Here is a 23,273-nt window from a genome sequence, read left to right as displayed (position 1 = left end):
CCCACTGATCTATAATCACAGGCCTCCTTGGTGAACTCTTTCCTAAAGTCCTTCCAGCATTTGGAAGCATTCCACCACGAGGAGCAGTTTTACCTTAAGTCTTTGTCCACTGTCTTTTTTTTTTTGAGACGGAGTCTCGCTCTGTCGCCAAGGCTGGAGTGCAGCGGCGCCATCTTGGCTCACTGCAAGCTCCGCCTCCCGGGTTTACGCCACTCTCCTGGCTCAGCCTCCCGAGCAGCTGGGACTACAGGCACCCGCCACCTTGCCCAGCTAGTTTTTTGTATTTTTTAGTAGAGACAGGGTTTCACTGGGTTAGCCAGGATGGTCTCGATCTCCTGACCTCGTGATCCGCCCGCCTCGGCCTCCCAAAGTCCTAGGATTACAGGCTTGAGCCACCACGCCTGGCGTCTTTGTCCACTTTCAATTTGCAATACCACTAGGAGAGAAAAGGTCTGGATGAAGGGGAATGAAGATATCAGGCTGCAGGTATTTGAGGTGGCTATGGGGGAAGAGAAGAGCAAAGAAGAGGGCAAAGACCAGGCTATGGAGAGGCAGGGGAGGGATAATCACTGCTTCACTATTTCCATTGGGCCTGATGCTGAATGGACCAGGATTGTTTGCACTTGGGAAGGAGGGCCCAAAGGGAGAACAGTAAGCAAGAACCAGGTTCTCCGGAGCCCTCTCCCCAGTCCCTGGAGAGGGTCAGCAGTGAAAGGAGCTCAGGTCTTCCCTGAGCCAAGGTGCCAGGGTCCCAGAACTGCACATGGGCCCACATCCCTTTCTGCTACTTCCTCAGGCTCTTGCTCACTAGAAGAGAGGGAAATTGTGCAATTAGTGCTGGGTTTGAGGATGCTGACAGCGTGTAATCAACAGGGCCTCTCCACCAGGTGTGGGGCGAGGCTGGATACTGGGCTCCACTAGGTGTGGGGCTAGACAAGAAGAGCCTTAGGGGAGCCTCTTTTCCCAGGGACTGGCTCCGTTAGGGAATTCCTCAGTTTTGCTCCTGAGGCACACTCCCACCCCTACAGCTTCCTTCTACATCTTTTCCCTCTATCTTCCTCCCAAACTCTGGGGCAGCTTCTGTCACTTTGCTCACTAGGGGCTGGGTTCCAACACTGCTTACGAATCATTACCTCCATCACCCACCCCAGCTCTGCAACTCTGGCCGCTGCTTGTGCTCTCAGGCCCAGGGGCTTGCCTATAATCCTTGCCCTCGTCTCCTCAGTTTGCTTGTTCTGTGGACACTCCTCCTGTCTAGAATTCACAGCTCTATTCCAACTGCTGACAGCACTCTTTAGATTCCAGTTTGGGCCCTCTTCCAGGAAGACCTCTTGGATTTGGCCATGGTGATGCCAGCACCACACATCCTGAATGTTTGTGAGCTTTCCCTCCACTCACCTTTGCCTGCCTTGAGGTATCCTGGCTGAGAATCCATCTGTCTTGCATACGACAGACTGCTAAATGCCTGGTAGGTGTGGAGGGTGGAGGGTAGGAGCCATGACTCCTGTGTCCCACCAGGGACAGTTGCTCCTATGTTCTGGGCTCGGGGAATGCTCCATAAATGAGAACCTTCCTGACCGCAAGGCCCAGCTGGCTCCCCTGACTTCTGTCTTGGCAGTGAGGAAACAGGCTTGGTGCACACCCCTGGAGTCAGTCACTGCAGAGCTGGGCGCCAGGCATTTGAGTGGAAATGGAGAGGGCTGATCCTTAGGGTTCCTAGAATGTTCTTACCTTCTGTGTGGTATAAAAATCAAGAGAGTAGTGGTTGGGAGATGACCAGGAAGAGGGCAGAAGGTAGAGGGCCAAGCAAAGGGCTCCACAGGGAGGAGTGGGATGAGATGAGCATAGACTGAGATGGGCAGCGGCAGGGCTCAGGCTCGCAGCTAATTTGCAAAATTTTGAGATATATCATTCCTTTATTTTTTACCTCAACTTACTGAGCAACGCATAGCTATGGAACAGAAGCATTTGTTGCACTCTTTTTGTGAGCCAGGCCTTGTAGGAGAGATTGTGGATGGCAAAATCTCAGGTTCTGCCGAAATCCTCCCCTTGGGGGCTGGAGGATCTCTAGTTAATTGGCATTCAGGTGCTTAAGGCCACTTTTGGGTGGAGGTTTGGCAAAGATGGAGTGTCCAGACCTATGATCCTCTAATAACTTTACTTTTTAAAAACAGCCACCCAAATGATGGTGGCGCGGGGAGCAGGTGGTGGTGAAGGGACTGGGGTCTCTGGCCATGGCCATGTACAGAGGAGACTCTGTGAGCGCTCTCCCTGCCTGAGGGACACCTAACTTTATAGCATAGACTGAGGGTCAACAGGAGGCCCACCAAGTCCCTCAGATCCAGGGACAGGGAAGGAAGTGGTGGAGGGGAGGCTGACCCACCTCTAAAGGGCTGTGCCACTATGAGTAGAGCCCCCAGGGGAGAGGCCCCAGTAGAGCCCCCAGGTCCCCTCAGGTAAGCAGTGGCTCATCCTCTGCCTCAGCTACCCACAACCCCGGCTCAGCCAGTGGCACCAGTAGCACATCGTCCTCATCTTCTGGGGCCAGGACTGCTGTGTGGGGTCCAGCGGGGCTCCGGGTTGGTCCTGGGGGCCCCAGGCTGGGCAGGAGACGGCCTCGCAGGGCCTGCACCACTCCAGACAATAGCGATGGCTCTAGAGGCAGTGAGGGCAGTGGCCCTGGGGCTTCGGGGACAGTAGTGGGGGCTGGAGACGTGCTAGCAGATGGGAGGGGAGCTTTGATGGGCAGTGGGGGTGCCTGCTCCCCATCTTGCCCACCCACTGCCCCGCCCTCACAGGCTGGACCTGTGCCACCATCTAGGGCCTCAAGGGGAGCAGCGGAATGTGTGACCTGGGATCTGGCCTCAGAGGCCCGAGCTGGGGTGTTGGTTCGAGGGAGCAAGCCCCAGCGGCGGAGACGGCGTACCAGGCGGCGCATCAAGCGGCCCCGCTGACGACGGCGGGCACCTGAGCCACCTCCTGGAGTCATATCCTGGCGTAAGATCTGTAGCAGAGAACGCAGGTTGCCCAGCACTGAGTTCTGCAAGGAGATGAGAAGACCTCAGAGTCAGAGGGCCAAAGGTTGGATGAAGGAGGGTACAGGGGTGGGGCCACAGCAGAACTGGGACCAGGAGGTGCTAGGGTTGTGGGGAGTGACTTACATCATTAGGATTCTCTGTAGGAAAGTCTTCTACAGGCGGGATGGCACCCTGGGCAATGAGCTGCCCGTAGGAAGGGGGTGCCTGCTGCTGCACAATCTCAGCCTCCATCCGGGAGAGGGGGGCAAAGATGCTAGAAGGAATGATGACTGCTCAGTTGCTGGTAGTTCTTGGCCAGAGTAGACCACCTCAGCCTGGACAGTCCTCCCGCTTCCACACCTGGGCCAGGCCAACTGGAGCTGTGCCATGGCTTTCCCAAAGGTCATCTGAGGTCCCTCCTCCCTTGAAACTGCTTTCAGGATCTGGACCTGTCCCTTACAGGACACAACCGACAAGCTGATTATGGGAGCCTCTCCCCCAAGGTGGGCGCTTTCATGGTCTCCTGTAGCTGCACGGCCCAGCCTCACCCTCAGGGTCTACTCCTCTACTGCCAGTCCCACTCCCACTGACCTGTACTCCTGGGTGCGAATGGCATAGAGCTTGCAGGTGCAGCCCAAGGCGATGACCAGGAGCAGACCGCACACTAGGCTGCCAATGACTGCGGCGGTAATGACCTTGCGGGGCAGAACATAGGAGCAGTCCCACTCATCACTGCCGTCCGCACAGTCAGGCTGCCCGTCGCACACCCATGTCTCATACACGCACTTCTCATCCCGGCATCGGAAATTGCCAGGCTGGCAATGCCGACAGCGTCTCTCGTCTGCTCCATCAGCACAGAAAGTCTGGTAGTTGCAGCGGTCAGCAGGCAGGTAGCAGGCTGTGGCACCAGAGGTGCCAGCAGCCCCGCAGGGGAAGTGTCCAGGTGGGCAGCCTGGGCAGTCCTCCTCATCTGTGCCGTCAGCACAGTCCCACGAGCCATCACAGCGCTGTGCCTCACTGTAGCAGCGCTCACCTAGGCCTTCGCCAGCCCCCAGGCCAGAGCCTAAGCCACAGGGTCTATCCCAAGGCAAGCAGTAGCCCCGCACATGGTAAGTGGCATTGAAGCCACGACCATTGCTCCAAGCAACTGTGTGGTAGGACACAACAGCCTGGCCAGATAGTGTCTCCACAGTGACAGCCTTGCCATTGCTGAAGTGGGTGAGACTACGCAGTAGTCGGGAGCTCTCAGGGGGCCCAGGGCCATCAAACACATGCACTGCATCTCCAAAGCCCAAGTCCAGGGCTGTGAAGCGCACGGCCAGCCGCCGGCCATCATGGGGGTCCAGCAGCCAATGGCAGGACTGGGGGTGGGAGACTGAGGCAAGGTGTGCATATCCAGGGGAGGAGAAGACCCCATAGAAGTCCTCCAAGGTGAGATTGCAAGGCAGGGAGGGGATGGGCCTTGGGGTCAGGCCAGGGAAAGGGTCTGAGCTGCAACCTGCTTCATCAGAGCCATCGCCACAGGCATCAATCCCATCACAGCGCTGGACAGCAGATACACAGCGGTGGTTGAGGCACTGGAACTCTTCCTGCAGGCACATCAGCCAATCTGCAGAGGCACCATGGAGAGGGGCTGTGAAGCACCAGAGCCCTCAGGATCCTCCCCTCCTGCCTGGGGCTTTCACTGCCTACTCCTCAAACATCCCTGTCCAGCCTACCTTGGCTGTAGGAGAGCAGGAAGCCCTGGCCCATGGGTGCTCTGGCCCCAGCATAGCTGTAAGTGATGGTGACGTTGCCTCCGGGCAGCTGCAGAGGGCTGGGAGGTGCCTCACACAGGGAGATCGGTGGCTGGAGAGGGGAGCGTAGGGTTAAGTGCTCTGAGCCACAGGCCAGGTGTAGTTTCTGGAACCTATGGGAGTAGAGGAGAGCAGGACATGAGATGCTCTTGACTGCTGCTGGCTTTCTCCTCCCCCGGTGCCACCAGGCCCCTAGTATCCCAGGAAGCACAAACATCTGCTTCTCCGTGATCTAAATGGTTAAATAAAAACTCAGCCTATTTATTTATTTAGAGACAGAGTTTCGCTCTTGTCACCCAGGCTAGAGTGCAATGGCGTGATCTCGGGTCACTGCAACCTCCACCTCTTGGGTTCAAGCAAGTCTCTTGCCTCAGCCTCCCAAGTAGCTGGGATTACAGGTGCCCGCCACCACACCTGGCTAATTTTGTATTTTTAATAGAGACGGGGTTTCACCGTGTTGGTCAGGCTGGTCTCGAACTCCTGGCTTCAGGTGATCTGCCCGCCTCAGTCTCCCAAAGTGCTGGGATTACTGGTGTGAGCCACCACGCCTGGCAGCCAAATTATTTTTAAGTGAATGTAATCAATGGGGATTTTCCTAACATGGGCTGGTATCATCATAAGACTATAAGATATCCTAGAGCCCTTTGGAAAAACTGACTTGTGTTCCGGGACTGAGTTAAGAAGAGGTGCACTGCATTCCAGTTGTTGTAGCACTGTCACCCAAGTATGGTACCAGCAGTAACTGGTGATTACCATACAGTACAATTAACCAGAACTCACCATCTTACCCTACCCCATTGTGCCAAATGTGAGACCTGGGTTGGTTTTCCACGGCATTCTGATCCCTTTGCCCTGCCAGCCTCTCCACAGATTGCCTCTCTCTTTGCCTACCTCTTTCTGGGTGAATTTATGGAAAATGAACTATGTGAGGCAAATAGCCAGGTACTCAATATGATCCCCAAACAATGATCCAAGGTCAGGGGAGCCTGGGGAAACTTGGAATGTTTAAAAGATCCAGAGAGGCTGAGGAATGTTCTAGGCTGATTAAGGAGTAGTTTGGAATCTCACACAGGACATGCAATGAATGGAAGGACTCCTCAGAACAGTTCTATCTGAGCTGAGGACCGTTTGTAGAGTGGCCTCTGTCCTTTGGAGATGCCCAGGACCCAAGCTAGATGTCCACTCCAGCCCAGCTCCACTTCAGTTCATTGAGTCTGGCCCAGAAAAAGTCAGGCTTTTAGGGCACACTAGGCCAAATCAAATTCTACTCTTTCCCTGTTGACAAGGATGGAAATTCCATAGAGAAGTGATCCCTGAATGGGCCAGGCCCAGTGGCTCACGCCTTTAATCCCAGCACTTTGGGAGGTCGAGGCAGGTGGATCACTTGAGGTCAGGAGTTCAAGACCAGCCTGGCCAATGTGGTGAAACCCTGTCTCTACTAAAAATACAAAAAAAATTAGCTGGGCGTGGTGGCAGGCACCTGCAATCCCAGCTGCTCAGGAGGCCAAGGCAGGAGAATCACTTGAACCCAGGAGGTGGAGGTTGCAGTGAGCTGAGATTGTGCCCTTGCACTCCAGCCTGGGTGACAAGAGTGAAACTCTGTCTCAAAAAAAAAAAAAAAAAAAGAGAAAGAAATGTACCTGAAGACTTCCAATGGAGGGGAAGGGGCAAGGGAGAAGAATGGGTTCTTGTTCTTGTTCCGCTTCTCACCTGACGGTGACAGTCTGTTCCTTGCTGCCCAGGATGAGCCAGGTGCAGTTGGCAGGGGAGCTGCGGCTGTCCCGGACCAGGGGCCTCTGTAAGGTGCCCTGCACTTCTAAGAGCACTGCTGGGGGGTTCTCACAAGCTGGAGAGAGGAAGGTAGGACACTGGTAGTAGACAGCCCTTAGCATCTCACCCTTCCCCTTCCGCTTGGAGGCTTGAGGTTTCCAAAAGTCTGGGCTCTGCAAGGAGGAGCAAAGTATCTGCCCCTGCCCACACACATCCTAGAGTTACAGCCCTCTGGCTTCGCTCTTTCTCTCCACATTCTTCATAGCTTCACCAGTTAATACTAATACCACGAACAATTCTGAAGTCTGCCTTGTGCCAGTCACTGAACCAGGAGAAGCAGGAAATACTACCTCTACCCTCAGGGAGACTACATCCTGGTTAGGACGATCAGGCATAGATATTCCCAGAAAAAATAAAATAGTACATAGCAACTACCAGATGAAGGTCCACACCGAGCCTTATTTTCATCTATAAAATAAAGGCTAAATGATCTCCCCTCTAAAACTGTGGTAGGTCCCATGGAATTGAGGGAACAGAGCGTCCTTCTCGAGTGCCCCCACATTCCCAAGCCCACGGAGCCCCAGAGGTTCCCTCAACTCACCAAGATTTGGGAAAATAATCCGGTCTGGATGGGCCAGAGCGCCTCCTAGAGGAGGAACGAGAAAGGGCATGAGAGTGAGACACCCCGTAAGAGTTTTCTTCACCTGAGCAACTCAACGAAGCCATCCAGGACTTCCGGGCAGTTAATAGGAAGAGGGAGTGGGGGGTGGGAGAAGGCTGCGGCGTGGGACTTCCATGGAAGGAAGGTCCGACAGCAGGGCTTGTGGGGTTGGTGGGGTGATCTGGCGAAAGCCGGAGAGAGGACGAGGGCCCAGCGGAGCGGCTGAAGACTTCCTGGGGGTTGGGGCCGGCAGTGCTGGGGGTGGTGGCAGGGGCTGGAGGGAATGGGCAGGCAGGATGGAGTGCGGGGCCGCACTGGAGGGAGTTAGAGCTGCTGGCCCGGTGACAGAAGGCTGGGGGGTGGTCTCGTTTCGTCTCTTACCAAGGAGGAGGAGGAAGAAGAGGAGGAGGGTGGCCAACAGCATCCTGGGCTGTCCAGAGGTGCCGGAAGGGTGTCGGAGCTTCTGTGGTCTACCCGATGGGGTCGCGGCGGAGCCCCGGCCGCCCAGGCTCCCCGGTGCCGCCTCCCCAAGGGGGCTCCATGGCCCGGGCTCGACTGGTGCTCTGGATGCCAGGGCTGGGGGCGGGGAAGCGGCGGCAGCCGGGGAGTAGGGGCGGTGCCTTTCGCCAACTTTGGAGTCGTTTTCTCCGGCGGCCGCCGCCGCACTCTTTCTCCCAGGGCTGGCTCCCGAAGTCCCGGATCTCGGCACTGGGTCGCGCCCTCACCTACAGCCCGCCCGCAGGCCGCGAGCGCCCCTGGCCTGGCCTGGCCGCCACCTGCCGGGGTTTGAGACCACTTCCTCTTCGGGCCAAACTTTGCCGACTTTCAGCCCCTAGGGCCGGCCGGGTGCTGCTCCACTCCTCTAGCGCTTGCAGCCCGCGGAACGCGACAGGGAAGCGGGGGAGGGGAAGAGGTGGCTCGGCCCGGCGCTCCGGCCCTTGCCCAGGAGGTACCCCCGCCCGCCCAGGGGTTGGAGTAGCCTGGGCGGGTGACGAGCCCGGTCCCACCCCTGCCAATCAACGAGCGGGCCACACCCACTTGCTCGCCTTAACCCCTTTCCGGCTCTGCCGGACTTGTCAGATGGGCCCTTGACTGGCAGCTTCAGCTTCCGCATTTAACCCTGCTTTGTTTAATCCTTGGGGTGTAACACGTTTGTCAGACATTTGTCAAAGGACGTCTGCTTATTCCATAACTGTGATGTCTTTCCTTTGGGCCCTAAGCTCTCAGTACTTTTCTTGTCCCGGGGTCTGAGATCCGGCAGCACTTTTTGGAGTGAGACTTTATTACAGCTATTACCACACGGTATGGTAACTATTTGTTCGTCATTCCCGCCCCCGTCCCGCCCCTTCTCTGCAAACAAACTTCCCGTAGGCTGGGGCCTAGACTGTTTACCTTTGCACCTACAGGGCTTCTCTCCTGCTGAGACACAGGAAGAACTCAATAAATGGTAAATAAACGAATAAGTACTCCTTCTCCATTTGCTAGCTGTGACCTCCAGAAAATTACTTAACCTCTCTGTTCTTCTCAGGTATAAAATGAGGTTTATGATAGTGCAACTTCCTCTTAAGGTTGTTGCTAACATTTAAGGAGAGCAAGTTGCCTGACATACGGGAAGTGCTCCATATCGGGTAGCAACTATTATTATCAGTCACAGAAGGTATTTCTAATTTGTGTGAGCTGGGGGTTACCGATTTCCTGTGGCACTGATAGATAACATTAATAAACAATATTGAAGCTCAGAATTTTCAGTGAAAAATAAACACAACAAATAGCAAACAATTTTAGATTTTTCCACTTTTCAGGCACAGATCTAAGTAAGCACTCTACTAAATACTTAGGAACTACTTTAGTATATACTAAATACGTTAAAACTTTACAAGTATTTGCGGGTTTAATTCTCTCAACAACAGTGTGAGGTAGATACTATTGTTACTTCCAATTTCCAAGGTATTCCAAGAAATGCAGGCACAGAAAAATTAAGTATTTTGCCCGAGATGTAATACAGTGGGCCCTCCATATCTTGGGTTCTGCATTCGCAGATTTAACTGATCGTAGACAGAAAATATTGTCAGGGGTGGGGTTGGGGGAATTGAGTGGAATTGCATCTGTTTTTTTTGTTTGTTTGTTTGTTTGTTAGTTTTTTGAGACGGAGTCTTGCTCTGTCGCCCAGCCTGGAGCGCAGTGGCGCAATCTCCTCTCACTGCAACCACCACCTCCCGCCTCCCGCGTTCAAGCAGTTCTCCTGCCTCAGCCTCCCCAGTAGCTGGGATTACAGGTGCCCGCCGCCTCCATGCCCGGCTAATTTCTGTATTTTGAGTAGAGCCGGGTTTCACCATGTTGGCCAAGCTGGTCTCCAACACCTGACCTCAGGTGATCCATCCGCCTTGGCCTGCCAAAGTGCTGGGATTACAAGCATGAGCCACTGCGCCTGGCCATGAAGCTAGGGTTTGAACCCGGGCAGTCTGACTCTGGATAGAGTCCACATTCTGATCTTAACCACTTTCTCTCTTCTACAAATGATATAAAATAGTTTTGTTTTGTTTTGTTTGTTTGTTTGTTTTTGAGACAGAGTTTCACTCTTGTTGCCAGGCTGGAGTTTAGTGACTACCATCTAGGCTCACTGCAACCTTCACCTCCTGGATTCAGGCGATTCTTATGCCTCAGCCTCCTGAGTAGCTGGGATTACAGGCATGGGCCACCATGCCCAGCTAATTTTTATATTTTTAATAGAGATGGGGTTTCACCATGTTGGCCAGGCTGGTCACAAACTCCTGACTTCAGGTGATCTACTCGCTTACAGGTGTTAGCCACTGCACCCAGCAATTTTAATTTTTAATTTTAATTATTTTTTGAGACAGGGTCTCACTCTACAAAATTGTGTAGTGGCACAATTTTGGCTTACTGCAACCTTAACTTCCTGGGCTCAGGTGATCCTCCCACCTCAGCCTCATGAGTATACACACATGTGTCACCATGCCGGGCTAATTTTCATTTTTTTTTTTTTTTTTTTTGAGACGGAGTCTTGCTCTGTCGCCCAGGCTAGAGTGCAGTGGCACGATCTCGGCTCACTGCAACCTCACTCTCCTGGGTTCAAGTGATTCTCCTGCCTCAGTCTCCCAAGTATCTGGGACTACAGGCATGTGCCACCATGCTGGCTAATTTTTTTTTTTTTTTTTTTTTGAGACGGAGTCTCGCTCTGTCGCCCAGGCTGGATTGCAGTGGCCCGATCTCGGCTCACTGCAAGCTCCGCCTCCCAGGTTCACGCCATTCTCCTGCCTGAGCCTCCGGAGTAGCTGGGACTACAGACGCCCGCCACCACGCCCGGCTAGTTTTTTGTATCTTTTAGTAGAGACGGGGTTTCATCGTGTTAGCCAGGATGGTCTCGATCGCCTGACCTCGTGATCCGCCCGTCTCGGCCTCCCAAAGTGCTGGGATTACAGGCTTGAGCCACCGCGCCCGGCCTACTAATTTTTTGTATTTTTAGTAGAGATGGGGTTTCACTGTGTTAGACAGGATGGTCTCAATCTCCTGACTTTGTGATCTGCCTGCCTCGGCCTCCCAAAGTGCTGGGATTCAGGCGTGAGCCACTGTCCCCAGCCTAATTTTTGTATCTTTTGTGGAGATGGGGTTTCACTATGTTACCCAGGCTGGTCTTCAACACCTGGGCCAAGTGATCCTCCTGCTTCGGCCTCCCAAAGTGCTGGGATTATAGGCATGAGACACTCCACTCAGTCTATTTATTTATTTATTTATATTTAATTTTGTTTTTTTGAGACAGAGTCTCACTTCATTGCCCAGGCTAGAGTGCAGTGGCACAATGTTAGCTCACTGTAACCTCCACCTCCCCGGCTCAAGTGATTCTCATGCCTCAGCCTCCCAAGTAGCTGGGATTACAGGCGCCTGCCACCATGCCTGGAAAATTTTTGTATTTTTAGTAGAGACGGGGTTTTGCCATGTTGACCAGGCTGGTCTTGAACTCCTTACCTCAAGTGATCCACCTGCCTCGGCCTCCCAAAGTGCTGGGATTACAGGCATGAACCACTGCACTCAGCCCTATTATTTTTATTTTATTTTATTTGAGATGGAGTTTCGCTCTTGTTGCCCAGGCTGGAGTGCAATGGTGCGACCTCAGCTCACCACAGCCTCCGCCTCCTGGGTTCACACAATTCTCCTGCCTCAGCCTCCCGAGTAGCGGGGATTACAGGCATGCGCCACCATGCCCAGCTAAATTTTTTTTTTTTTTTGAGACAAGAGTCTGGCTCTGTCATCCAGGCTGGAGTGCAGTGGCGCGATCTCAGCTCACTGCAAGCTCCGCCTCCTGGGTTCATACCATTCGCCTGCCTCAGCCTCCCGAGTAGCTGGGACTACAGGCATCCGCCACCATGACCGGCTAATTTGTTGTATGTTTTTTAGTAGAGGCAGGGTTTCACCGCGTTGGCCAGGATGGTCTCGATCGCCTGACCTCGTGATTCACTCGCCTTGGCCTCCCAAAAGTGCTGGGATTACAGGCGTGAGTCACCGTGCCTGGCCTAATTTTTGTATTTTTAGTAGAGACAGGGTTTCTCCATGTTGGTCAGCCTGGTCTCGAACTCCCAACTTTAGGTGATCCACGCGTCTCAGCCTCCCAAATTGCTGGGATTATAGCCGTGAGGCACTGTGCCCGGCCGGCCCTATTATTTTTAAAGGCTAATCAAATAAGCAGTGGGAGTGGAAAAGGGATAAAGAAATCTGTAACTGATTGTGATCAACGAGTTGTAAACACACTGTAACAGGCCAGTCAGAACAGTTTTCTTTTTCGTTTGATTGTTTTTTGTTGTTTTTTGAGACAGGGTCTCACTCTGTCGCCCAGGCTGGGGTGCAGTGGCACGATCTCGGCTCACTGCAACCTCCACCTCCTGGGTTAAAGCGATTCTCCCACCTCAGCCTCCCACGTAACTACGATTACAGGCGCGTGCCACCATGCCCAGCTAATATTTGTATTTTTTGGTAGAGACGGAGTTTCATCATGTTGGCCAGGCTGGTCTCGAACTCCTGACCTCTGGTGATCCACCTGCATCGGCCTCCCAAAGTGCTGGAGTTACAGGTGTGAGCCGCCGCACCCAGCCTCAGAAGGGTTTTCTATTAATAACATTTATTGTTGTAGGGCTTCAGTGGGTCTGATACCATAGAGTTGGCCATAAAAAGGCTCTTCTTCCACTTGGACCTTGGTCCCACGTCCTAACTCTCTCTGTGCTCCCAGGATTAATGAGAAGATTGAATAGAACCGTGAAGGTGGAAGCCAGGGATTTTTGATACCTTCAGGGATCCTTGATATCTTCAGGGATCCTGAAACTAATCTCTTGAATCTCCTGCAGATTCAGATTGGGATAACTATAAATGACAAGCCCAGGAGTTTGAGACAAGCCTGGAAAACACAGTAGGACCCCGTCTCTACAAAAAGTACAAAAATTAGCTGGGTGTGATGGTGTGTACCTGTAGTCTCAGCTACTTGGGAGGCTGAGGTGGGAGGGTTGCTTGAACCCATGAGGTTGAGGCTGTGGTAAGCCGAGACTGCACCACTGCACTCCAGCCTGGGAAATAGAGCGAGACCCCATTAAAAAAAAAAAAAAAGAAGAAGAAGAAGAAGAAAAGAAAAGAAAAAGAAAAAGAACCCTGAAGGTGAGAGGCAGATGCAAAAGGAAGCAGGACAAGGAGGTTGGGGAGTTTGAAAATATTTAGGTCCTAAAAGTGGACGGAAGTTTCACCTGAGCGCTGGCTGTATTCTTGTTGGATGCCTGGAATTCCTAAGACTTCACTTTAGCTTCAAGGAGCTTACAGTCTAGTTAGAAAGAGAGGTCAGATACATAAATTGATAATGCCAGACAGCCATGGGGAGTTTCCATGGGAATGAGCATCGCAGGGAGTAGGAGTCTGGAAAGGAAGCAGGAAAGGTGGTAGTGAGATGGGAAGAGTTATGGGGGTGAAGAAAGGGGGAAGAGAACCCATGGTCTGGAATGCTGAATAAACTAAAATTTGCAGAAAATAGTCAAGACCTATGCTGTTGGGGATAATCATCATCAGGAAGAAATGGCACCAGGGTAGAACAAACTTTCATTCTGTAAATATTTAAGTGCCTTCCAAGTACAAGACACTGTGGCAGACACTGGGAGTTAATATTCAAGAGTGAATGCAAACCAAAAAAAAAAAAAAAAAAGATGAGGGAAAAATTCGAGATGACCTAGGTCTTTATAATGAGTTTAAGGTTTTTTTTTTTTTTTTTTTTTTTTTTTTTGAGACGGAGTCTCACTCTGTCGCCCAGGCTGGAGTGCAGCGGCACGATCTGGGCTCACTGTAAGCTCCGCCTCCAGGGTTCACACCATTCTCCTGCCTCAGCCTCCCAAGTAGCTGGGACTACAGGTGCCCACCACCGCGCCCGGCTAATTTTTTGCATTTTTAGTAGAGACGGGGTTTCACTGTGTTAGCCAGGATGGTCTTGATCTCCTGACCTCGTGATCCACCCGCCTCAGCCTCCCAAAGTGCTGGGATTACAGGCGTGAGCCACTGTGCCAGGCCCGAGTTTAAACTTTAATTAGCTTAGTGAGTTTCAGTGTTCAGGCCCATAAAAATCATATCCTAAATGATCAAGTACCTTTGGGAATGGGACTGTGGAAATATTCTTGGAAATCTTTGAGGAACTGTGAAAAATAGTGAAAGTAGTGGGAAATGGACAGATGTTAATTTTTTTTTTTTTTTTTGAGACGGAGTCTCGCTCTGTCGCCTGGGCTGGATGGAGTGCAGTGGCCGGATCTCAGCTCACTGCAAGCTGTGCCTCCCGGGTTTAGGCCATTCTCCTGCCTCAGCCTCCCGAGTAGCTGGGACTACAGGCGCCTGCCACCTCACCTGGCTAGCTTTTTTTTTTTGTATTTTTTAGTAGAGACGGGGTTTCATCGTGTTAGCCAGGATGGTCTCGATCTCCTGACCTCGTGATCTGTGCGTCTCAGCCTCCCAAAGTGCTGGGATTACAGGCTTGAGCCACCGCGCCTGGCCCAGATGTTTATTTTTAATTTTTATTTATTTATTTGTAGATATGGGCTCTTGATTGTTGCCCAAGCTGGTCTCAAACTGCTGGCCTCTAGCCATCCTCCTGCCTTGGCCTCCCAAAGGGCTGGGATTATAGGCATGAGCCACCACGCCTGGCTGATGTTTAGTTTTTAAGATGATAATATCTAACTTTTATAGAGGACTCATCACATCAGGCCCGGTTCTAAGCACTTCACATTACATCATCTCATTTAATCCTGACCACACTAGGAAGTAGGTGTTATTTTTTGTCCTCATTTTTTAATTGAGGAAATTGAGTCACAGACAGTTTGACACTTTGCTCAAGATCAAACTACTAGTTTGTGCAAGAGCCAAGACGTAAGTCAAGTTGTCTGAATCAGAATCCTAGGTGTTAAACATGGTAGATTCTAGAATCTTCAGAGCAAGGAATTTAACACCTGACTAATTTCTAGAATGGATGCTAGTCATTTACTTGTCTGTGTTCAGATTAATCCTGCTGCCTCTTCCTGCAAACTACACTTTCCAGGCTCTCTGGCCAAGTGACTTTGGGCTAGGTTCAGCCAGCAGGAGGCACTAGTGGGAGACTGGAGGGGAGGCAGGGAAGGAGGACCCAGGGCGGGCCCCATCCCCTCTGCCTCAGCTTTGTCTTTAGCAGCAGCTGCGCTTCTTCCATGGTTCTAGTTCCCACTGGGTAGCCTGGCTTGTTAGGTGCTGGTGACACCACCTTCTCCCTTTGTTTCTCCAGCTTCCTGCTGTTACTTATCTCTGGGCTACCTCACCATCTCCTTTCAGACTTTTAGCAATTTCATCATATTTTTCTAGTTCTTTGTTAAATTTTCTCTACTGAATTAACTGTTATGGACTGACCAGATTCTGACCCATGGAAGTAATCATCAGTAGTACCTGGCATAGTTCACCGACTAGACACATCATTCTAAAATCATTCTTGGCTGAGGGTGGTGGCCCACGCCGGTAATCCCAACACTATAGGAGGCCAAGGTGGGAGGATTGTTTGAGCCCAGGAGTTTGAGACCAGCCTGGCAACATAAGGAGACCCCATCTTTACAAAAAACAAAAATAAATTAGCTGGGCATGGTGGCATATGCCTGTGATCTCAGCTACTTGGGAAGCTGAGGTGGGAGGATCACTTGAACCCAGGAGGTCGAGGTTACAGTGAGCTGTGATCCCAACACCTCACTCTAACCTGGGTGCATTCCCTGTCTCAAAAAGAAAAAATTAATTAATTAAAAATAAAAATCGACTGGGCGCGGTGGCTCACGCCTGTAATCCCAACACTTTGGGAGGGCAAGGCAGGCAGATCATGAGGTCAGGAGTTCAAGACCAGCCTGGCCAAAATGGTGAAACCCTGTCTCTACTAAAAATATAAAAATTAGCTGGCCAGGTGCGGTGGATCATGCCTGTAATCCCAGCATTTTGGGAGGCTGAGGTGGTTGGATCACTTGAGGTCAGGAGTAGAATAAGAGTTAATTAGATTCTAAGATGACATGAATTGGAATTGGGAGCTAGAAGACAAAATAAGGAATCTAAAGATTTTGACAACCTAGGATGATGGATCTGAGAGATCTACAATGACAGAGGAGATAAAAATGCAAAATCCTACAACTTAGGTAAAAAACATCAACTTACAGAAAGGACAGGTGGCTTAATTATTGTTTATGTAAAGTGGAATTAAGCCCAGATACTTGGGAGGCTGAGGTGGGAGAATTTCTTGAGCCCAGAAGTTTGAGTCCAGCCAGGGCAACATAACAAGACCCCTTCTTTAAAAATAAAAACTAGGAGCTGGGCGTGGTGGCTCACACTTGTAATCCCAACGCTTTGGGAGGCTGAGGCAGGCGGATCACTTAAGGTCAGGAGTTCAAGAGCAGCCTGTCCAACATGGTGAAACCCCATTTCTACTAAAAATGCAAAAATGAACTGGGTGTGGTGGTGCATGCCTGTAATCCCAGCTACTTGGGAGGCTGAGGCAGGAGAATTGCTTGAACCTGGGAGGTGGAGGTTGCAGTGAGCTGAGATTGCGCCATTGCACTCTAGCCTGGGCAATAAGAGTGAAACTCCATCTCAAAAATAAATAAATAAAATAAAATAACAAAATAAAAAATAAAAATTAGGGACCAGGCACAGTGGTTCATGCCTGTAATCCCAGCACTTTGGGAGGCCAAGGTCGGAGCACTGCTTGAAGCCAGGAGTTTGAGACCAGCTTAGGCAATATAGCAAGACCCTGTCTTTACAAAAAATAAAAATACAAATAAATTTAATTGACAAATTAGAGATTTCTGCTGATGTTGAATGAATAGCATGGCGTGGTTGCATAAAAGCTAACATACTAGAGAAGCAGAACTGGCCAGTACTGCCATTTATCAGCTGAATGAACTTGGCAAGTTTTCAGTTTTCTATGCCCAATTTTCTCCATGTATAAAATAAGGATGATGCTAATGTTAGTGTTTTAATTATCTTTGGCTGCATAGCAAATTGCCCCAAAATTTAGGGCTTAAAACAGTGACCATTTATTTTCTCACAGGTTTTGTGTGTCAGTAATTGAGAAGTAACTTAGCTGGGTGATTCCGGCTTGGTGTTTCTCATGAAGGTGCAGTCATCTGAAGACTCAACTGGGGCTGAAGGATCCATTTCCAAGATGGCTGACTTACATGTCTGGCAAGTAGGTAGTGGCTGTTGGCAAGAGGCCTCAGTTCCTCCCCATATGGGCATCTCCATAAGCTGTTTGAGTGTCCTCATACCATGGCAGCTGGCTTCCCCCAGAATGGGCAGTGTAAGAGAGAGCAAGGCAGAAGTCACAATGCTTTTAACACTCAGTCTCAGAAAGCACACCCCATCATTTCTGCAATATCCCTTAGTAACACAGGTCCACCCTATGCATTGTAGGAGGAGATTACACAAGAACACAGATATTGGCAGGTAAAGATCATTGACGTCCATCCTGAATGCTGGCTATGCTAGTCTACACTAGTCTACACTGTGGCTCCCAAAGGTTCATGTCCTTCACAAATGCAAATCTGTTCAACCCTCCCAAGGGACTCAAAAGTCTCATCCCATTACAAAATCAGCTTGAAGTCCAGAATCTTGTCATCTAAAACAGGCCTCCAGGTGAAGTTCTTCTGGACTAATTCCTGTGAACAGCTTGAGTAGCTCTTCTTGATCTGATGACCTACTAACTAAAAAGAGAACTTATATTTTCCGTCCTACTCCTCCATCACCAACATACAATGATGAGATGTGGGAAAAGCATAGGATTACCTCGACAGATATTTCTATTCACAAAAAGAGAGTGGTCCGCTGGGCATGGTGGCTTACACCTGTAATCCCAGAACTTTGGGAGGCTGAGGTGGGCAGATCACCTGAGGTCAGGAGATTGAAATCATCCTGGCTAACGTGGTGAAAACCCATCTCTACTAAAAACACACAAAAAATTAGCTGGGTGTGGAGGCAGGTGCCTGTAGTCCCAGCTCCTTGGGAGGCTGAAGCAGGTGAATGGTGTGAACCTGGAAGGCAGAGCTTTCAGTAAGCTGAGACTGCACCATTGCACTCCAGCCTGGGCAACAGAGCGAGACTCTGTCTCAAAAAAAAAAAAAAAAAAAAGAGGTCCCTGGTGGCCGGGGAAAAAGGGATAAATAAACATAGGAAGTAGTCACTATTCTATAGAAATTCTAAAATACTGAAGGATACAGGTTGGCTGTTCCTTGAGTAGAGCTCAGAGCCTGAGCATAATTTCTCATAGCTCTTGGCTCCAGCTTTGGGCTCTTTGTGCTCTGCCCTCTGAGCCACCTTTCCTTTTCATAGAAAGGCTCATGCTTGCAGCTGTGTTGTTTTCTCAGCCTGCTTTTGCCATAGAAGTGTGGGGGTTAAGACTGGGCATGGTGGCTCATGCCTGTAATCCCAGCACTATGGGAGGCTGAGTCAGGTGGATTTCTTGAGGTCAGGAGTTTGAGACCAGCCTGAGCAATATGGTGAAACCCTGTCTCTACTAAAAATACAAAAATGAGCCAGGTGTGGTGGCACACGCCTGTAATCACAGCTACTGGGGAGTCTGAGGTGGGAGAGTCACTTGAACCCAGGAGGTGGAGGCTGCTGTGAGCGGAGATCATGCCACTGCACTCCAGCCTGGGTGACAAGGTGAGACTCCACCTCAAAAAGAAAAAAAGTTTGGGGGTCCAAAAACTTCTTCTTATATATTGCCTCTATCTGTTTCAATACAAGCTGGTAGTGTTTCTGCCAATACAATTTTCTTAAAACTTTTGTGACTCTCCAGTGAATCTTATTGGGGTTCACTCAATTAGATAAAAGTCATACTTACAAATCTCTTTGAGATAAACTCTTTTCTACCTCAGGCTTCAGTTTAGACTGGTGAGGGGCAACACTCATAAGCTTCTTCTTCTTTTTTTTTTTTTTGATGGAGTCTCGCTCTGTCACCCAGGCTGGAGTGCAGTGGTGTGATCTCGGCTCACTTCAACCTCCGCCTCCTGGGTTCAAGTGATTCTCCTGCCTCAGCCTCCTGAGTAGCTGGGACTACCAGCACATGCCACTACGCCTGGCTAATTTTTGTATTTTTAGTAGAGATGGGGTTTCATCATATTGGCCAGGCTGGTCTCGAACTCCTGACCTTGTGATCCCCCTGCCTTGGCCTCCCGAAGTGCTGGGATTACAGGCATGACCCACTGCGCTCAGCCATAGCTTCTTTTCAAAATTTTTTAGAGACAGGATCTTGGTCTGTCACACAGGTTAGAGTACAATAATACAATCATAGCTCACTGCAGTGTAGAACTCCTGGGTTCAAGTTATTCTCCTGCCTCATTCTCCTGAGTAGCTATGACTACAGGTGCATACTTTCATGCCCACTATTTTATTTTATTTTATTTTTTTGAGATGGAGTCTCACTCTCTTACCCAGGCTGGAGTGCAGTGGTGTGATTTTGTCTCACTGCAACCTCTACCACCTGGGTTCAAGCAATTCTCCTGCCTCAGCCTTCCAAGTAGTTGGGATTACAGGCAGGCACCACCATGCCCAGCTAATTTTTTTTGTATTTTTAGTAGAGACAGGGTTCGACTATATTGGCCAGGCTGGTCACAAATTCCTCACCTTGTGATCTGCCTGCCTTGGACTCCCAAAGTGCTGGGAACCACCGCACCCAGCCCATGCCCACTAATTTAAAAATTTTTTTTGTAGGATGGGACCATGCTATGTTGTCCAGGCTGGTCTTGAATTCCTGGCCTTAAGTAATCCTCTAACCTCGACCTTCTAGCGTTCTGGGATTACAGGTGTGACCCACCATGCCTGGCTCTTAAGTTTCTTAAAAACTATATTGTTAGGCTGGGTGCTGTGGCTCACACCTGTAATCCCAGCACTTTGGGAGGCCGAGGTGGGTAGATCACATGAGGTCAGGAGTTTGAAACCAGTCTGGCCACCAGCCTGGCCAACATGGTGAAATCCCATCTCTACTAAAAATACAAAAATTAGCCAGGCATAGTGGTGCGTTCCTGTAGTCCCAGCTACATGGGAGGCTGAGGCAGGAGAATCGTTTGGACCCAGGAGGCAGAGGTTGCAGTGAGCCGAGATCACGCCACTGCACTCCCGCCTGGGTGACAGAGTGAGACTCTGTCTCAAAAAAAAACCAAAACCAAAACCAAAAACCAAAAACCCCAAAAACCATATTGTCAGACTAAATGGTTTCCTGAGTACCACCTTAGATCCTTCTGATATTAGCAAAGCATGTTACACTCAATCTTGGCTTTGTCTTTATACCATGTTTTCCTGAGAGTGCCCTGGATTTGATATTTGCCCAGAAGCTATTTTAAAAATTTAACATCATTTACTGTCTGTAGAGGCTGAGAATTTTAAAATCCAACAATTCCTAGCTCTCTTTTTTTTTTTTTTCCCTTTTGAGACGGAGTCTCACTCTGTCGCCAGGCTGGAATGCAATAGCAAGATCTTGGCTCACTGCAACATCTGCCTCCTGGGTTCAAGCAATTCTCTTGCCTCAGCCTCCCAAGTAGTTGGGACTACAGGTGAGCGCCACCATGCCAGCTAATTTTTGTATTTTTAGTAGGACAGGGTTTTACCATGTTGGCCAGGATGGTCTTGATCTCTTGACCCTGTGATCTGCTCGCCTTGGCCTCCCAAAGTGCTGGGATTACAGGTGTGAGCCACTGTGCCTGGCCTCCTGGCTCTTTTTAAGTGTTTTTTTTTTTTTTTTTTTTTTTCCCTAGCTATCTCTTTCACACTTTACTATAAGCAGCAAAGAAGAAACCAGGTGTTAACTTCATCACTCTCCCTGAAAATCTCTTAGCTAGATTTCCCATTCATTAATTACATTTTTTACTTTCCTTGTTACTACACACTAACTACAGTTGCTAAACTTGCTGAATAACGAGAATCCTCTTTCTTACAGTTTCAAAACACATTTTCCTCAGTTTCCTTTAAGTCTTCACTGGCCACCACTTCAAAGGCCATCATGGCTGGGTATGGTGGCTTGTGCCTATAATCTCAGTGACTTAGGATCAGTTGAGGCCAGGAATTTGAATTCAGCCTGGGCAACATAGTGAGACCCTGTCTAAAAAAAAAAAAAAAAGGCCACTATGGTTCTACTAACTGTCATTTCCAGGCATTTTAGACTTTCACTAATACTCTTCTCAAAGTCTTTCCGGTTTCTGCCCTTTGCCTAATTTCAAAGTCATTCTTACATTTTAGGGGTTTGTCACAGCAGCACTCCACTTTTAGTGCCCAAACCTATTAGTTGTCTATTGCTGAATGAGAAATCATCCCAAAATTTCACAGCTTAAAATATAAAATAAACATTTATTGTAATCATTTTATATTGGTCAGGAATTTGAAAGTGACTTACCTAGATGACCCTGGCTCAGGGACTCTCATTAGGTTGCAGTCAAGATGTTGGCCAGGACAGTAATCATCTGAAGGTTTGACCATGGCTGGAGGATCTGCCTCCAAGATGGCTCACTCATATGCCTGGCAAGTTCATGCTGGCTGTTGGCAAGGAGGCCTCAGTTCCTTACCTGTGGACCTCTCTATAGGACTTCTTGAGTGTCCTGCAACATGGCAGCTAGCTTTCTTCAAAATGAGTGATCCAAGAGACAGCAAAATATATTTTTTATTTTAGATTTCAGATTTTTATATAATGTCTTTTATTGCTTATTACTCTTGGAAGTCACACACTGTCACTGCTGCCAGACTGTATTAGATAAATAAGTCACTGGCCAGGCAGGGTGGCTCATGCCTGTTATCCCAGCACGTTGGGAGGCCGAGGCAGGTAGATCACCTGAGGTCAGGAGTTCAAGACCAGCCTGGTCAACATGGTCAAAAATAAGCCTGGTGTGGTGGCATGTGTCTGTAGTTCCAGCTACTCTGGAGGCTGAGGCAGAACTGCTTGAACCTGGGGGTCAGAGATTGTAGTGAGTGGAGATCGCACCACTGCACTCCAGCATGGGTGACAGAGCAAGACTCCATCTCAAAAGAAAAATAAATAAATAACATATATTTATTTAATATATACTAATAATGAGTATTTATAATAATATATAATAATAATGAGTATTTACACTGTACTAAAATATCACGTCCTTCCTCTACGCCGCTGCAGTCTTCCTTCCTTTCAGTTAGAGTAGGAGCCAAAGTCTTTACAATGACTTACATGGTTTTATGGGATGTCACCCCGTGGCCCATCTGATCTCCTCTTCCATTGCTGTCTTCCTTGCTCATTCTGTTCCAGTCACACTACCTTGTTCAGTAAGGCATGAATATGGGAGCCGTGTACTCACCTCAAAGTCTTGGCATTTGCTTTTGCTTTTGCTTTTGCTCGGAGTGCTTTTCTTCCTGAGAACCACTTGGTTTGTTTCCTCATATCCTCAGGTTCTTGGTGGGGCCTTCTCTGACCCCAGTGCCCAAAATTACACTCCCAACCATGTCTGTCTCCTTTCCTCAATTAATTTTTCTCCTTAGCACTTAGCACTATCTAATAAACTGTTTTATTAATTTATCACATGTATCCCTGCTCTTCTCACAAGAATGTACGTTCCATGAAGGTGGGGTCTGTTTGTTTACTGCCGTGTCCTCAGTGCCAAAAACAATGTCTGGCACATAGTAGGTATTCAATAAATGCTTTTTGAGTGAATGAATCAGTGACCGCTAGTGACAGGCATCACATAGATTATGTCTTTTAATCTACTCAACTACCCTTTGTATTATTAGCTCCACATTAAAGGTGAGGAAACTGAAGCTCCAGCAGGATATATAACTTCCTGAAGGTCCCAAACAGTAAGTAGTAAAGACTAGATTCACACATGAATTGCACAAGTCCAGAGCCCTTGTTCCTAGCCACTCCATGTTACTGCCTCCCCATGTACTGGAAGCCACATTGTAAAAGATTAGTGAAGTGAAATAATGCAGAGGAAAGTGACAGGAATGTTGAGATGTCTCTAAGTCATGTCATATGATAACCTGTTTATGAAACTAGAAAGGCTCTTCAACTAAAGGAAAGGAAAGCTTAACCTTTTTTTTTTTTTTTTTTTTTGAGACAAGTTCATACTCTGTTGCCCAGGCTTAAGTGTAGTGGCACGATCATGGCTCACTGCAACATTTACCTCCTAGGCTTATGCAATCCTCCCACCCCAGCCTGCCAAATAGGTGGGACTACAGCCCCGCGCTACTATGCCTGACTAATTCTTGTATTTTTTGGTAGAGATAGATTTTCACCATGTTGCCCAGGTTTGAGCCTTAAGCTCGAACTCCTGAGCTTAAGCAATCCTCCTACCTTGGCTTCCCAACGTGCTGGGATTACAGGAGTGAGCCACTGCGCCTGGCTGGAATGCTTAACTTTAGTGAGGGATAGAATACATGAAAACCAGATTCAAATATTTGACGAGCTGTAGTGTAGAACAAGAATTTGTTTATTCTGTATACTCTGAAGGCCAGAAACTGGAATTAATGGACCAAATAAAGTCA

General features: G+C 49.3%; 1 protein-coding gene across 2 annotated transcripts; it reads right to left on the bottom strand.

Moving 5' to 3' along the window:
* Nucleotides 1-557: 557 nt before the first annotated feature.
* On the bottom strand, nt 558-8,189 carry LRP10 (LDL receptor related protein 10). Of its 2 annotated transcripts, XM_025391548.1 has the most exons (8): nt 7,626-7,807; nt 7,185-7,229; nt 6,524-6,659; nt 4,736-4,926; nt 3,609-4,626; nt 3,162-3,291; nt 2,927-3,040; nt 558-807 (listed from the first exon to the last, which is right to left on the bottom strand). In XM_025391548.1, exons 1-8 carry the CDS (start codon nt 7,666-7,668, stop codon nt 805-807), a joined length of 1,680 nt encoding a protein of 559 aa, XP_025247333.1. In that variant the 5' UTR covers nt 7,669-7,807; the 3' UTR covers nt 558-804. The 2 variants fall into 2 exon arrangements, with proteins under 2 accessions (XP_025247333.1, XP_025247332.1); XM_025391547.1 differs by lacking the exon at nt 558-807 and having other exon boundaries at nt 1,897-3,040; nt 7,626-8,189.
* Between the last annotated feature and the right edge of the window lie 15,084 nt (nt 8,190-23,273).

Source organism: Theropithecus gelada, chromosome 7b, assembly GCF_003255815.1.
Source record: "Theropithecus gelada isolate Dixy chromosome 7b, Tgel_1.0, whole genome shotgun sequence".
In the NCBI taxonomy this organism is placed as follows: domain Eukaryota; kingdom Metazoa; phylum Chordata; class Mammalia; order Primates; family Cercopithecidae; genus Theropithecus; species Theropithecus gelada.
This window is presented reverse-complemented; position numbering and strand designations above follow the sequence as displayed.